The sequence below is a fragment of the Chiloscyllium plagiosum genome, chromosome 10 (genome assembly GCF_004010195.1).
Source record: "Chiloscyllium plagiosum isolate BGI_BamShark_2017 chromosome 10, ASM401019v2, whole genome shotgun sequence".
NCBI lineage: Eukaryota > Metazoa > Chordata > Chondrichthyes > Orectolobiformes > Hemiscylliidae > Chiloscyllium > Chiloscyllium plagiosum.
This window is the reverse complement of record NC_057719.1, coordinates 5,654,335-5,667,668: the sequence shown is the minus strand read 5'-3', so window position 1 is coordinate 5,667,668 and position 13,334 is coordinate 5,654,335. Positions and strand designations below refer to the sequence as shown.

Sequence of the window (13,334 nt, the reverse complement as noted above, 5' to 3'; positions counted from 1 at the left end):
TCTGCGGCAAAATCATATGGCAAGCATCTGTTCACCTCAGAAAACTAAATGTAAATCAGATTAAGTTGAAGAAATATGATTTATACTCAAGAAGTGAACTTGATAATTTTAATTTGCCAAAACAAAGGCAGTTGAACATTGCCAATTATTTCGCACTATCTCTCTTGTCACATGGCATTTCTCAATGCTTTAACATACACTTTGTCGCTCATTGGTGCTCTAATTATACTTTTACGGAAGGCCACACACCCAAACAAAATCCACTGGGAAGCTCACTTGAGAACTCCATTCTCAACATTCGCTTTCGAGAATTAGGTTATGGTGACCAATGATTATTAGAAAAACCCTTCTGGTTCACTACTGCTCTTTAAGTAAGGAAATCTGCCAGCCTATATGTGACTCAGAACCCACAGCAATGTGGGTGACTCTTAACTGCATTCTGAAATAGCCACTCAGTTCAAGGGCAATTAGGGATGGGCAACAAATATTGGCCACGACAATGACAACCAGATCATGTAAAAAAATTAAGAATAAAAAAAGCATGTGTTATATCAAAGATCCCCAACATGAGCCCAAACAAGAGAAATACTAGAATTTATTTTATTGTCAGAGAGCTGCAGAATTTTACTGTAAATGACAAAGGGTCAGAAAGTAAAATTGTTAGTCAGCCTTATGTCATAGCTATGTTAATATAGTGGAAAGTTCCAACAATGTACTCTGTTCTGGGAACACTCTTGCCACAATAATAGTTATTATTAATGGTCTTGTCACATTACTGTCTGCAAATACAATGCAATACCATAGAGTAAGTTCAATCCCCTCTGTATATGTCCCGGCCATGGTGCAGCTCTGCCAAGACAGTGAGTGGCCTTTACAACTCATTCCCTTGGGCTCCACTGCCTGCATTCAAAATGTAAAGAAATTACACCACACCAGACAAAGTGGATTTCAAAAAAACTTCCCACAATTAGTGTGCACGAATGCACAATGCAATTTTAACAAGCTATATGCACTAAAGTTCCATGCTATGAAGTGCAAATGTCGAGTATGTGGCCAACATGACCTATGCTCATTCCAGTGGGTTAACATAATAAGGGCAATTAGACAGCTCTTTCAATACCTCTGTGTTGTTTCCTACATAAATCTATGCAATTAAAGAAAAATAGTTATTCTAGTCAGGAAGTGACAGTTCATTAGCAAAGCTAATGTATTTACCTGTTAAGAAAATCATTCTCCCTGACCTTCAGACTATTAATAAATCCCAAAATTCACATGATGCTTTGTTACTATGAACCAAAGGTACAATTTATTTCTCTGGTGTATAATTAGTGTGTGATACCACCCTATACAGCAAGCAGCTTTTCATGGCAATGAAGTACAGTTATGCAATGGCAATTTGTAGCAAGAAAATTCAGGTCAGTTCTGCACTTGACTGACAGTTGGGAAATTAAATTTAACACTTTATTTAAAATAATGTATGTAAAGCATTGCTCATAATTTTAAAAATGCTCATCTAAAGTATCCAAGAATAGAAGTGAATAAGCAAAGGGAGATTTAAAAAAGAATCAGGGTAAAAATAGATTTGCCACTTTCAATGCCTCAGATAATGTGACTGATCAATAACAAAAGCTAATGATGGGGCACTGAAACACCTTTGAGAGTTTTACTGTGTTAAAAGCACTGTATAACTACAAATTATTACTGTTGTTGCTGCCAATGTTGCCTCAGGAGGGAACCTGACAGAATCTGCCGTGAGTTAAACCTGCCTTTTCACACTTATGTTTTAGATATTTTCAAATCAATCTGTTCAGGTATGTTACTGCACACTTTAGCAGGAGGTTGAATTTGAACCTGGACCTCCTGGCTCAGACGTAGGGACATGTCCACTGCACCGCACTTACGCTTTTAAACTTTTAACATGGGAAGTTGCTGAAAATGGGAACTAATCAACATTACAGACCAGTTAAGGACTAGTGGCAATACAACAACATCACTGAGCGAGTAATCCAAAGGCCAAGGCCATTGCTCCCACCATGACAGCTGGTCAATAAAGCCAGCCTCAGTAACGGTGGCCATGAAAATATCACTGAGGGTTGTAAAAACTGATTAAGTTCACTCATTTCTGTTAGGGAAGAAAACCTGTCATCCCTACTTGGTCTGGTCTATATGTGACTCAAGACTGACACAGCCGGTTCTTAGCTGCCCTTGGAAATAGCATAGTAAGGTCCTCAGTTGAAGGACAGTTAGAGATGGGCAACAAAGTGCTCACCCCTGTATTCACATCTTGTAACAAGAAGAAAAAAAATCAAACCACAAAGAACTGTAAGTGAACCAAATGCTAATTCATGGTCACCATCACTGAGGCTAGCTTTCAAGTCCAGATTTCCTATTTATTGAATTCACATTTCACCAGCTGTCACAATGGAATTTGAACCCATGTTATCAGAGTACAGCCTGTATCTGTGGATTACTAGACCAGTGGCATTATGGCCACTATCTTCTCCAATGTTAACAACGGAACAGGAATGTAAGTTGAAAAGGGCGAATTCAATGTGAATCAAGTGAAGAAAGAGGAAACAAGGGGAAAAGAACAATTGGTTACAAAGGAGAGAAAAGAAAAATAGATGAAAAATAAAAATAAATCAAATTTACATATTTATACTCTGCAACAATTAGAACCTACAGGAATGAGATTCTTCACCTATCAATAGTTAATTTTCAGTGTCAGGGAGGTTGTTTGGCAGTAATTATCACACTGGGAAAAAGATACTTGTCATGTTTCCAGGCACCTTGTAAAGAGACATTGCTTGTCAAAAAGAGGCTTGGGAGAAGAGTTATGTATATTATTTTACTAAAGGTGAGGAATGGCAAAGAGGTATACTATGAGGGAATTGTTATATGTGTGGAGACAGATGAGGAGACATAGAGGGCTTCTGGAATGTTGCAGGAGCACTTGGTGTCATGGGGAATAAACCTATAGAAAGTCAGATTCTTGAAGTCGGAGCAGAAGGAGGCTGGGCATGTTGTCAGTGCAGAGTAAAGAAGAAAACATAGAACAGTTTAAACTTTGATGATCATTGTTAACTGCAGAGAGGGCCTGAGGTTAAATCATGAAATGGTTTGTAGAATAGGACATTTAACAATGGAGCCCTTTAGTTTTGTCCAGTTAAATCATGAGACTTGCATCACTAGATATTGCTCATCTGCATTATACAACTATATTCACTGGAAGAGGCTTACAGTACCTAGGTAGAATTTGTGTAATTTTCCATTCTGTGAGACTACGTAAAATCTGCAAGTCTGAAGGCAAAGTGTTTCTAACAGTTGTTTATAAACTCAACTTTCCAGTTGTTGAAAGCGAATGCATTCCACAGGAAGGCTTACATAGAAACATACTTGATATAAAATGATACAGAATATCCTCCATCTAACCATTACTATCCTATGATTTTTCCAGTTGGGTGTTTTGGTTATATATGGCAGTTCTTGAATAATGCAACAAGGAATTCTTGTTCAGGTTTTGGTGATCACAAACTAGAACAGAAAAATTGTCATTAAATGAATTTTGGATTTACTGGAAAAGTTTCACCAGTTAAGAGCAGAATGATTTCACAAGTATCAGAAACCTGAAGTAGAGAGCATAACTCTTCTTCAATACGGTGGTGGAAACAGAGTCTTTGATAGCTTTAAATCAGAATTAGATATGTAAGGGAGTGAATGGTTACAAAGAAATACAACAATGTAAACAGATCAATCATGATCTTATTGAATGATGGAGGAGGCTCGAAAAGCCGAGTGGCCTATTCCTGCTCCTAACTGGCATATTTGTATGTAACGACCGAGAATAGAAATGGATATGTGCAGGGAGTAGAAAGGAAACTTAGCTTAAAGTCAAATAGGCAGGATAAATTAACATGAGAACTCCAAACACATGTTCCACCTTCCTTGCTCTATAATGTTTTGAGCATATTCAGTACCTCAGGCTTCAGGTCCCTATGGACTACTCCCACATCGTGCATATGGCTGACAGCAGAGACCAGTTTGCGCATTATGTGACTAGCTTCCGTTTCACTGAAGTGTTTCTTCTTTCTGATCCGCTCCAGCAGCTCTCCACCTTTCAGCAGTTCCATCACTAAGAATGTGTGCAACTAAGAAAGAAGGAGAAAGAAACTAAAATTAATGCAAAACTCTTTTAAATAAGAAAATAGGGAAAATAGAAGTTCTTTCAGTCACTCTCAATTAATGTGCGAGACATCACTGACTTTCTACACTTTCACATGCTTTCTATGTAAGAGAAAACAGCCTTTATAATCCAATACTAGAGACTCATTAAAGTATTTTTTCCCAATTTCATGGATAGTGCACTTGACATGATGTCCTTTAATCAAACCAACAAATCACATGACACAACAAAAATTATGGACTTCAGTTACATGGAGAGACTAACTTTCTCATTGTTACAGTTAATGTTACACAAAAATACTCATTTTATATGTAAATTTTCATTGATGAAGAAGCTGCATTATCATACTGAGGTACACTTCTGATCCATACCTCTAAACCAAACATGTAATTGGCACAACAGTTTAAAAGAAATTAACAATTTTGACGGTTTGAGTATTAGACTTGGCATTAAAGAATTTGTACAGTATGTTTACATATTTAGAGTTGACAGGTATTTGCATGGTTTGGTGTCTTAGTGAAATTTAATCAACAAGAGGATTGCAATCAGATTTAACAAAAAGATACAGAGGAGAAAACAATAATGGGAAGAGTTTTTTTCTTTCAGGGATAGTGAATGTCAGGAATTATTTACCCCAATGAGTCATAGAGGCTAAATAACAGAAAATATTTAAAGTGGAGTCTGATAGATCTTTGAAATATTGGGCAGTTGTTATGAGGAGTTGGCACGGAAGAATTGAAGTCGGAGGTGTATCAGCCATAGTCTTGTTGAATGGCAGGGCAAAAGAAATAAACCTGGTCTCATCTACAATTTAGAAAGCAAACTACTACAGTATGCACTGCTCAAACATGATTTGGTCAGGCCAGGTATTTCAAAATTATGAAGAATTTTGATAAAGTATGGAGCAATTATTTCCAAGAGGCAAAGGTGTCAGTAACCAGACAAAAATTTGATATAATTAGCAAATGAACAAGGGAGGGAAGTGAAGCATTTTTTTTACATAGCAAGTTGAAATGCATTTCCTAAAGGGTTCTAGAAACAGCTTCAGTAGAAACTTCTTAAAGGCATTGATTTCTTTTTACTTGACAGTGAAAATATGCAGGGTCGCACAGTGGCTCAGTGTTTAATACTGATATCTCATAGCGCCAGGGACCTGGGTTCAATTCCGCCCTCTGGCGACTGTCTGTGTAGAGTCTGCACATTCACCCTGTGTCTATATGGTTTTCCTCCAGGTGCTCTGGTTTCCTCCCACAATCCAAAAATCTACAGGTTAGGTGGATTGATCATGCTAAATTGCCCATAGGGTCCAGGGATGTGGAGGATAGGAGGATTATAGGGTAGAGGGTGGATCAGAGTGGGATGCTTTTTGGAGGGTTGGCATGGACTCAATGGGCTGAATGGCCTGCTTCCACACGTAGTGATTCTATGACTACTGGTAAACTGCAGAGACTAAATGGACAGATTATTCTTTCAAAACTCTAATAAACATGATGCATTCAATGCCTCATTATTTGGACTATATTTCTATAATCCCAGGTATAACCTGCTCTCCCACAGAGAGACAGGAGCAGAAAGCGTGAGAGAGAGAGAGCCAGCACGCATAAAATAACATACTGCAGTCACTTGGCAGAGATTGCAGTACTGTAATAGAGACTGAAAATGCAGTTGAAATATAAAGTGAGGCAGGATGAGGGAAGGGATATGGTTCTCAGGGTGAATTGCAATGATTTGCTCTTGCACAAAATCATTGAAAAGGACTGTAGACTGCATTTTTGTTTAAAAAAACAGCACGAAGCAAGTATTTATGTAATGCTGAGCTGAAAATTAATTGGATTATTTATGATAGCTAGATGGAAATGAAATGATGAAGAAAACCTTGGAAACCTGGTGTTCTTTTAAAATTCCCACAAGCTTTTCAGCTCCCAGTCACAGATTGAACATATCAAGGCCACATCTTTACAATAGCTGTACAGTTTGATTGTGTGGGAGTGATACCTCAAGTACTGATACTGATACCAGGGATACCTTATGAAATTAAATCATTTACTGCATCATACAATTATCAAAGTGGACTTAAGAATTAGAAAGCACAGAAGAGGCCCTTCAGCCCTTTGAGCCTAGGCTGACCTATTTGGACTAATCCCACCTCCAGCACTTGGCTCATAATGTTGAATGTTATGACCTTTCAAGTGCTCATCCACATACATTTCAAAGATTGTGAGGTTTTCCACCTTTACTACCTTGCTAGGCAGTGCATTCCAGATTGCCATTCCAGATTGGGTGAAATATTTTTCCTTCTAGCCCCTCTAAACCTCCTGCCCTTCACCTTAAAATTATTATTTAAACGTCTATTTAAAAGTTAAACAAATTCCATTAATACAGCCTTTTCTTAAATTGGTTGCTCTCCAAAAGAGTTGCAAACAAGTAATAAATGTCAACCTGATTTGCATAGGATCTGCACATAGAGAAGACAGGAATTGTACAATCCTTGTGGAGAGGGAAGGCTGAGGTGCAAGGGAGAAAAGAGGAAACAGGAAAAGAGGGAAGAGAAAGATGGGGTTAAGAGAGAGGTTGGGTTAGGCAAGGAGGGCAACTTGGAAGAGAGGAGAGAAAGAACATAGTAGAGAGCATAATTAAGTGCATCTCTGCTTAGCAAATCCCCTCAATGTGAGGCATGGTGCCAGTCAATGTAAATGCGTGAGATCATGAGATACAGGAAGAGTATTAGGCCACTCACCTCACTGAGTCTGCAAGACCATTCAATCAACCCCATTCTTCTGCCTTCTCCCCATAACCCTTGATCTCCTTACTAATCAAGAACCTATCTACCTCTGTCTTAAACACACTCAATGACTTGGCCTTCATAGCCCACTCCGGCAATGAGTTCCAAGATTAACCAACCTCTTGCTGAAGAAATTCCTCCTCATCTCAGTTCTAAAGGGCCATCTCTTCACTCTGAGACTATGCCCTTGGATCTTAGTCTGTCCTACTAGTGGAAATATTTTCTCCACATCCACTCTTTCCAGGCCTCTCTGTATTCTGTAACTTTGAATGAGTTCCTCCCTTATCTTTTTAAATCCCATTGAGTACAGATCCAGAGTCCTCAACTGCTCCTCATACGATAAGCCCTTCAACTTGGGATCATTCTTGTAAACCTCCTCTGGACCCTCCCCAATGCCAGCACATCCATCCTTAGATACAAGGCCCAAAACTGCTCACAATATTCCAAATGTGGTCTGACCAGAGCCTTAAACAATCCCAGTAGCATATTCCTTTTCTTATACTCTAGACATCTTGAAATAAATGCTAACGTTGCATTTAACCTTAAGAGAATCCTGAACTAGGATTCTTAAGTCCTGTTGTGCTTTAGATTTCCAAAGCCTTTCCTCATCTAGAAAATTGTCTATGTCTGTTCCTCCTACCAAAGTGCATAGTCTCACACTTAGCCCGCACTGTATTTCATCTGCTATTATTTTGCCTACTCTCTCATATTGTCCAAGTCCTTCTGCAGCCTCTCCACTTCTTCAATATTACCTGTGCCTCCATCTTTGTGTCATCTGCAAACTTAGCAATAATGCCCTCGGTTCCTTCATCCAGATTGTTAATATATAACATGTATAGTTGTGGTCCCTGTGAAATTCCACTAATCACTGGTTGACATCCTGAAAAAGATGCCTTAATCCCTCCTCTCTGCTTTCTACCAGTCAGCCAATCCTCTATCCAGGTCAGAACCTTGCTGCTAATGGAAAATGCAACTAGCAGGAAGGGGGCGGTAGACGTGGCAATTGTAGCTGATGTTGAGAGAATGAGAATTTAAGATTGCAAAGCAAGCAGAGGCAAAATAGATAGCATTATGGAAAAATGGGAACGTAAAGCAGAAGGACAGAGAATGGAGAGACAGGGAAAGAAGCTGTGGTGGACAGCTGGCAGGAGTGATGCGGCCGACAGTGTGGACACATTGTGGTGGAAGGCACATGAGAAGGGGAGTGGAAGTAGCAAGAAGGAATTTGAGCTGGGAATGGGAACAGTTTATTTTACTCTTGGGAAGTAGGAACTTGTCATTAACTGGATAATTCTGATTTCAGCGCTGGATGTGGAAACAGGTGGCTAATGTGTTTTTTCATGAGCTTAGTGAAAGAGACAATGTGACCATTGGGCAGCATCATCCTCAGACTCCTGGAGAGCTGTAAAAATTGAATGTATACAGCATCTTACACATTATATTTAATGATTTAGATTGAAATACTTTTTCTGTTGCTTTGTGGGTATATGCAGGTAATAAGGTCCTATAAAAATGCTAACATAAATAATCCGATCAGTGGTTTTGCTTAGTATCAATTCAGACATAAATTACATCAAGTGTTTTTTAAACACTGCCTTGGGATCTTCCAATTCCATGTAAGGAGGGAAACTATACCTGAGTTTAATTTCCTCATCCAAAGACTGGAATCCCAAAAATTCAATATGTTCTCAGAAGCTAGAAGTGATTGCTTGCTCTCCCTTTAGTTGCATCATTTATAATGTCACAGCCTTTGTAGTGTCTGGTGAGATGGATAATGTCACATTATTGGCATCTGTGGTTCTCAAGTTACAAGAACACTTTTTTCTGATATCATCAAATGACTCCCATCAAGTTAATTTGAAGAAAATATACTGCAACTGTTACTGGAAGGCAAGGCACACTTAACAGAAAATCATTTAATGTGGATTGCCAAACTATGCAATGCTTTTGCAGCATACCTGATCGTGGTGAACATCATGCAGTTTTACAATGTTAGGGTGTCCTTCACACAGCTTGAGAGCTGCAATCTCCCGTTGAGTATTTGCTTCCATTCTGTAAAATGGATGAAAAAGTACTAGTTGTTGAATGGAATAGAACATAGAGTGATCAAACACTATCTTTTGTTGTGCCTTTCTTCTACTTCCTCCTACCTCTTCTTTGTGGGCGGCACGGTGGCACAGTGGTTAGCACTGCTGCCTCACAGCGCCAGAGACCCGGGTTCAATTCCCGACTCAGGCGACTGACTGTGTGGAGTTTGCACGTTCTCCCCGTGTCTGCGTGGGTTTCCTCCGGGTGCTCCGGTTTCCTCCCACATCACAAAGATGTGCAGGGTCAGGTGAATTGGCCATATTAAATTGCCCGTAGTGTTAGGTAAGGGGTAAATGTAGGGGTATGGGTGGGTTTCGCTTCGGCGGGTCGGTGTGGACTTGTTGGGCCGAAGGGCCTGTTTCCACACTGTAATCTAATCTAATCTAATCTTCTAGCCCCTCTCCACTACTGCTCAAGGTTATTGTGTCATTTTTAAAATTCACACATGACATGGGGGCATCATAACCAAGGCAAAAAGGGTCAGAATGTGAATTTGGAACAGTGACCTAAATATATCAGGTTCAAGAAAATATGTGATTGTCATAGGTTGCCTCGGGATTGCCAAAGTGTTAATGGGTATGATATTTATATTATGGGGTTTAAGACAGGCAGCACAAATACAATTAGTTCAGTTTTGACTTCAGAATAGAGATTCAAAATTTTAGTCCAGAAGAACCCAGAGTTCAGAGGGTAGAATAGTTTCTCATAGCAGGAGAATATTGTCACTTCAGGGGATCGAGTCACTTTTAGCGTGTGGAATCTTTTGTTAGAACTGAGAAAAGTTTGTATTCTAACACACTATCCATTTCCTTCTTCATGGCTACTGCCAGCCTTACTAAATATTATCAGCATTTTATGATTTAATTTCAGTGTATATACTTTACACTTCATACAGGGGGACAGTTAGCTCAGTTGATTGGATGGCTAGCTTGCAGTACAGATTAAAGCCAATAGATTGGATTCAATCCCTGCACCAGCTGAAGTTACCAAAAGGTTATCTCATGCCTCGATTAACCCACACTAGTTGTCTCTCTCTAATGAGTCAGCAGCCCCTTGGTCCAGTAGGACTATGGCAACTTTACCTTTATACCCTTCATCGATTCTAGAATATTCATCCTTTCTGTTATCTTAGAGCCTAATGAACTTCTAAGAAGGAAAAACACAAATAACTTGTCAAAACATAAGATCTCAAAATTAGAAACCTTGCAAAGTATTTGAGACTTTCAGCAAGAGTACTGGCAAGTACTTATCACCTCTATTTGTGACAGTGCTGGAAAGCAGTTCGGATGTGGTACTTCCCACTCCTACTAACTGACAATATTATTTATGTCGAAGAAAATGAAGAAGAATCTTCATAAGGAAAATATTACAATAAGGGAGAAGAAATAAATAGTTATCTTTGCTTCAACACAAAATATCAAATCTGGATGTTGTATGAGGGATAAGGGACAAATAAAGTCAAATCAATGTTCTAAGTGTACAAACAATCATCTTGGCCATAATGCTTTAAATACAAGTACTCTTAAGGGTGGGGAGGCAATGATAATGTCACTGGACGAGTAATTTAGAACCCTAAGCAAAGTCTTTGGGTATGGACTCAAATCCCACCATGGCAGATGATGAAATCTGAATCCAATATAAAAAAGATCTGGAATTAAAACCTCGGCTAATGATAAACATGTACTACTATCAGTTGTTGTAAATACCCATCTGGTTCACTAATATGATTTCGGAAAGGAAATCTGCCAGTCTTACCTGCTCTGACTGACATGCGACTCCAGTCACACAGCAATGTGGTTGACATTCAATTGTCCCCTGGACAATTAGAGATGGGCAATACATGCTGGCCTAGCCAGCTGCACACACATCTCACAAATTTTTTTTCAATAGAAAGGTCTAATATTTACCTCTACATTGATGTTTCTGAGATTTTCTTGCTATAAAGCAAAAAAAGCTGATACGTATAAAAGGGATACAAGATACTGGATTAACAGGAATCTTATATGGTATATTTTTAATACAATCTTGGTTTGGCATTACCTTTTGCTGACAATTTTCACGGCAAATTCCTGCCCAGTTTTCTTATTACGACACCTCCTACAGATGGAGAAACTTCCTTCTCCAAGTGGACTGTCTTTTAGATCCAGGTCATAGTGTTGATAAAATGGGGAATCCTATTAGAGGTAGGCGGGGAGATGGAATTTAAAAATTCTGTTAAATATGAGTAACTTACATTCACCTAAGTATAATTGTAGAGATGCACTTCAAACAAAACATTTGACATTCCCAGTGTTAAGACCTCATTTATATTATTTAAAGTTTTTTCAAAGATAAACTGACAAATGTCAGATCGAAGTGTAGCTCATCTGAAATGGGCACTTATGATAATAATAAACTCAAAGATGCAATGACTAAGTCCTAGTTAACATTGTAAGTACCTTCATCATAGCACTGCGTGCAATGGCAGTACTACCAGGACGATCCACTCCCAGATGAAGCTGAATGGGATCAGTCATAACAGCATTACGTTTGAAGAGAATGGAGGGTGCAATGAAAGAGTAGCCCTGATAAGAAGATACAAAAATTAGCCTTTAATCTGAATGTTAGTTACATTAAAAAACAGATGTTCAATGCATACAGGAAGGCCATTTGGACCATCATATCAATACCTGTGCTTTATTCGAGCAACTTAACCCACTACCTGGCTCACCTAATAACAAAATAAAAACCGAATAAACTGCGGATTGAGAAATAAAAAAACCCAGAAATTGTTGGAAAAGCTCAGCAGGTCAGACAGCACCTGTGGAGAGAAGTCACAGTTAATGTTTCGGATCTAGTGACCCTTCCTCAGACTGATGGCACCTAGGATATTGTTCAGAAGTTAGAGTGGGAGGAGGAGGTAAGGATTGAATGATAGGTGGAGATAGAGTCCAAAGAGAGAGAACAGTTGGACAGAGGATCAGCCTGAGAGAATGAACAGCTACTAACCGGGACTATTAGTGGCCAACAATGAGCTGTGTGTTATAGCAGACCATGTGATAACAAGGCCTGACGTGTGGTGTTGGGAAAAGGACATGGGAGAGGATGCTTCAAACCCTAACATTGTTGAACTCGATATGGAGTCCAGAAAGCTGTACAGTTCCTTCATGGAAAATGAAGTTCTGTTCTTTCAGCTGGCACTGAGTTTCACAGGAGCATTGCAGCAAGCCTGAGACAGAGATGGTGGCTGGGAAACAGGGTGGCGTATTGAAGCGGTAGGCAACAGGAAGCTCAGGGTCTTTTTTGCAGACAAAATATAGGTGTTCTGTGAAATAGTTACCCAGTCTATACTTTGTTGCCCCAGTGTAGAGGAGACCACCCTCACCTCTATCACTCCAGACAAAAAAGCCCCAGCCTATTCAGTTCCTCCCTATAACTCAAACTCTCCAGTCCCACCAGCATTCATATAAATCTTTTCTGCATCCTCTCAAATTTAACATCTTTCCTGCAGAAGGATGACCAGAATTGCACTCAGTATTCTTAAACTGGCCTTACCAATGTCCACGGTTGCTTATTTTGCCAGTCACCTTAGACATGTAGCCACTGGTTCACAATTTTTCCACTAAAGGGACAATTGCTCCCTGTTCACACCCCTCATGACTTTGATTATTGTTATCAAATCTCCTCTCAACCTTCTCTTTGCTGAAAAGACCAGGGCTTGAATGCCATAATGTTTCCTTTTTTAATGTCAGTCCCTCACTCCCAAATGAGCTAGTCACTGGCACTGCAGGCTTGAATGGCCTGCTCCTTACTTCTTACATTAAGAGATAGGTAACCAAAGGCCCCTGGTGTTTAATCGGACCCACCCAGGCTGAAAAGCAGAAGTGCACAACTTATTCTCCCTACGATTCTGTTGTCCACTGAAGAGGGAATTCTCCTCTGAACAGTGACAACACAAGCTTGGCATTGCTTCATTCAAAACCTTTTGTTTTAAGGACTGTAAAACACTGTTTACAAACCACTCATTTATCCTAATTCACTGATGAAATAACCAATAGGATTTGCTCAATCATTGATGAGATGTTCAGATACTCAAACAGAATGAACAGACTTGATGACTACCTTGGCGCCACCTTGTGCTCCCGCGAGGAGGTTGAGCAATTCATCAACTTCACCAACACATTCCACCCTGACCTTAAATTTACCTGGACCATCTCTGACACCTCCCTCCCCTTCCTGGACCTCTCCACCTCCATTAATGATGACCGACTTGACACTGACATTTTTTACAAACCCACCGAC

The 13,334-nt window shown here is 39.5% G+C and overlaps 1 protein-coding gene across 7 annotated transcripts in view; it reads right to left on the bottom strand.

The window, feature by feature from the left end:
- The window catches only part of rps6ka5 (ribosomal protein S6 kinase, polypeptide 5), a 222,500-nt gene that overhangs the window by 12,901 nt on the left and 196,265 nt on the right, over positions 1–13,334 (bottom strand). For all 7 annotated transcript variants that reach the window (XM_043696941.1, XM_043696946.1, XM_043696943.1 and 4 more), the window contains 4 exons: positions 11,492–11,617; positions 11,094–11,227; positions 8,924–9,017; positions 3,978–4,148 (listed from right to left, as the gene is read on the bottom strand). In XM_043696941.1, the coding sequence (XP_043552876.1) occupies positions 3,978–4,148; positions 8,924–9,017; positions 11,094–11,227; positions 11,492–11,617 (525 nt within the window). The remainder of the gene's footprint in view (positions 1–3,977; positions 4,149–8,923; positions 9,018–11,093; positions 11,228–11,491; positions 11,618–13,334) is intronic.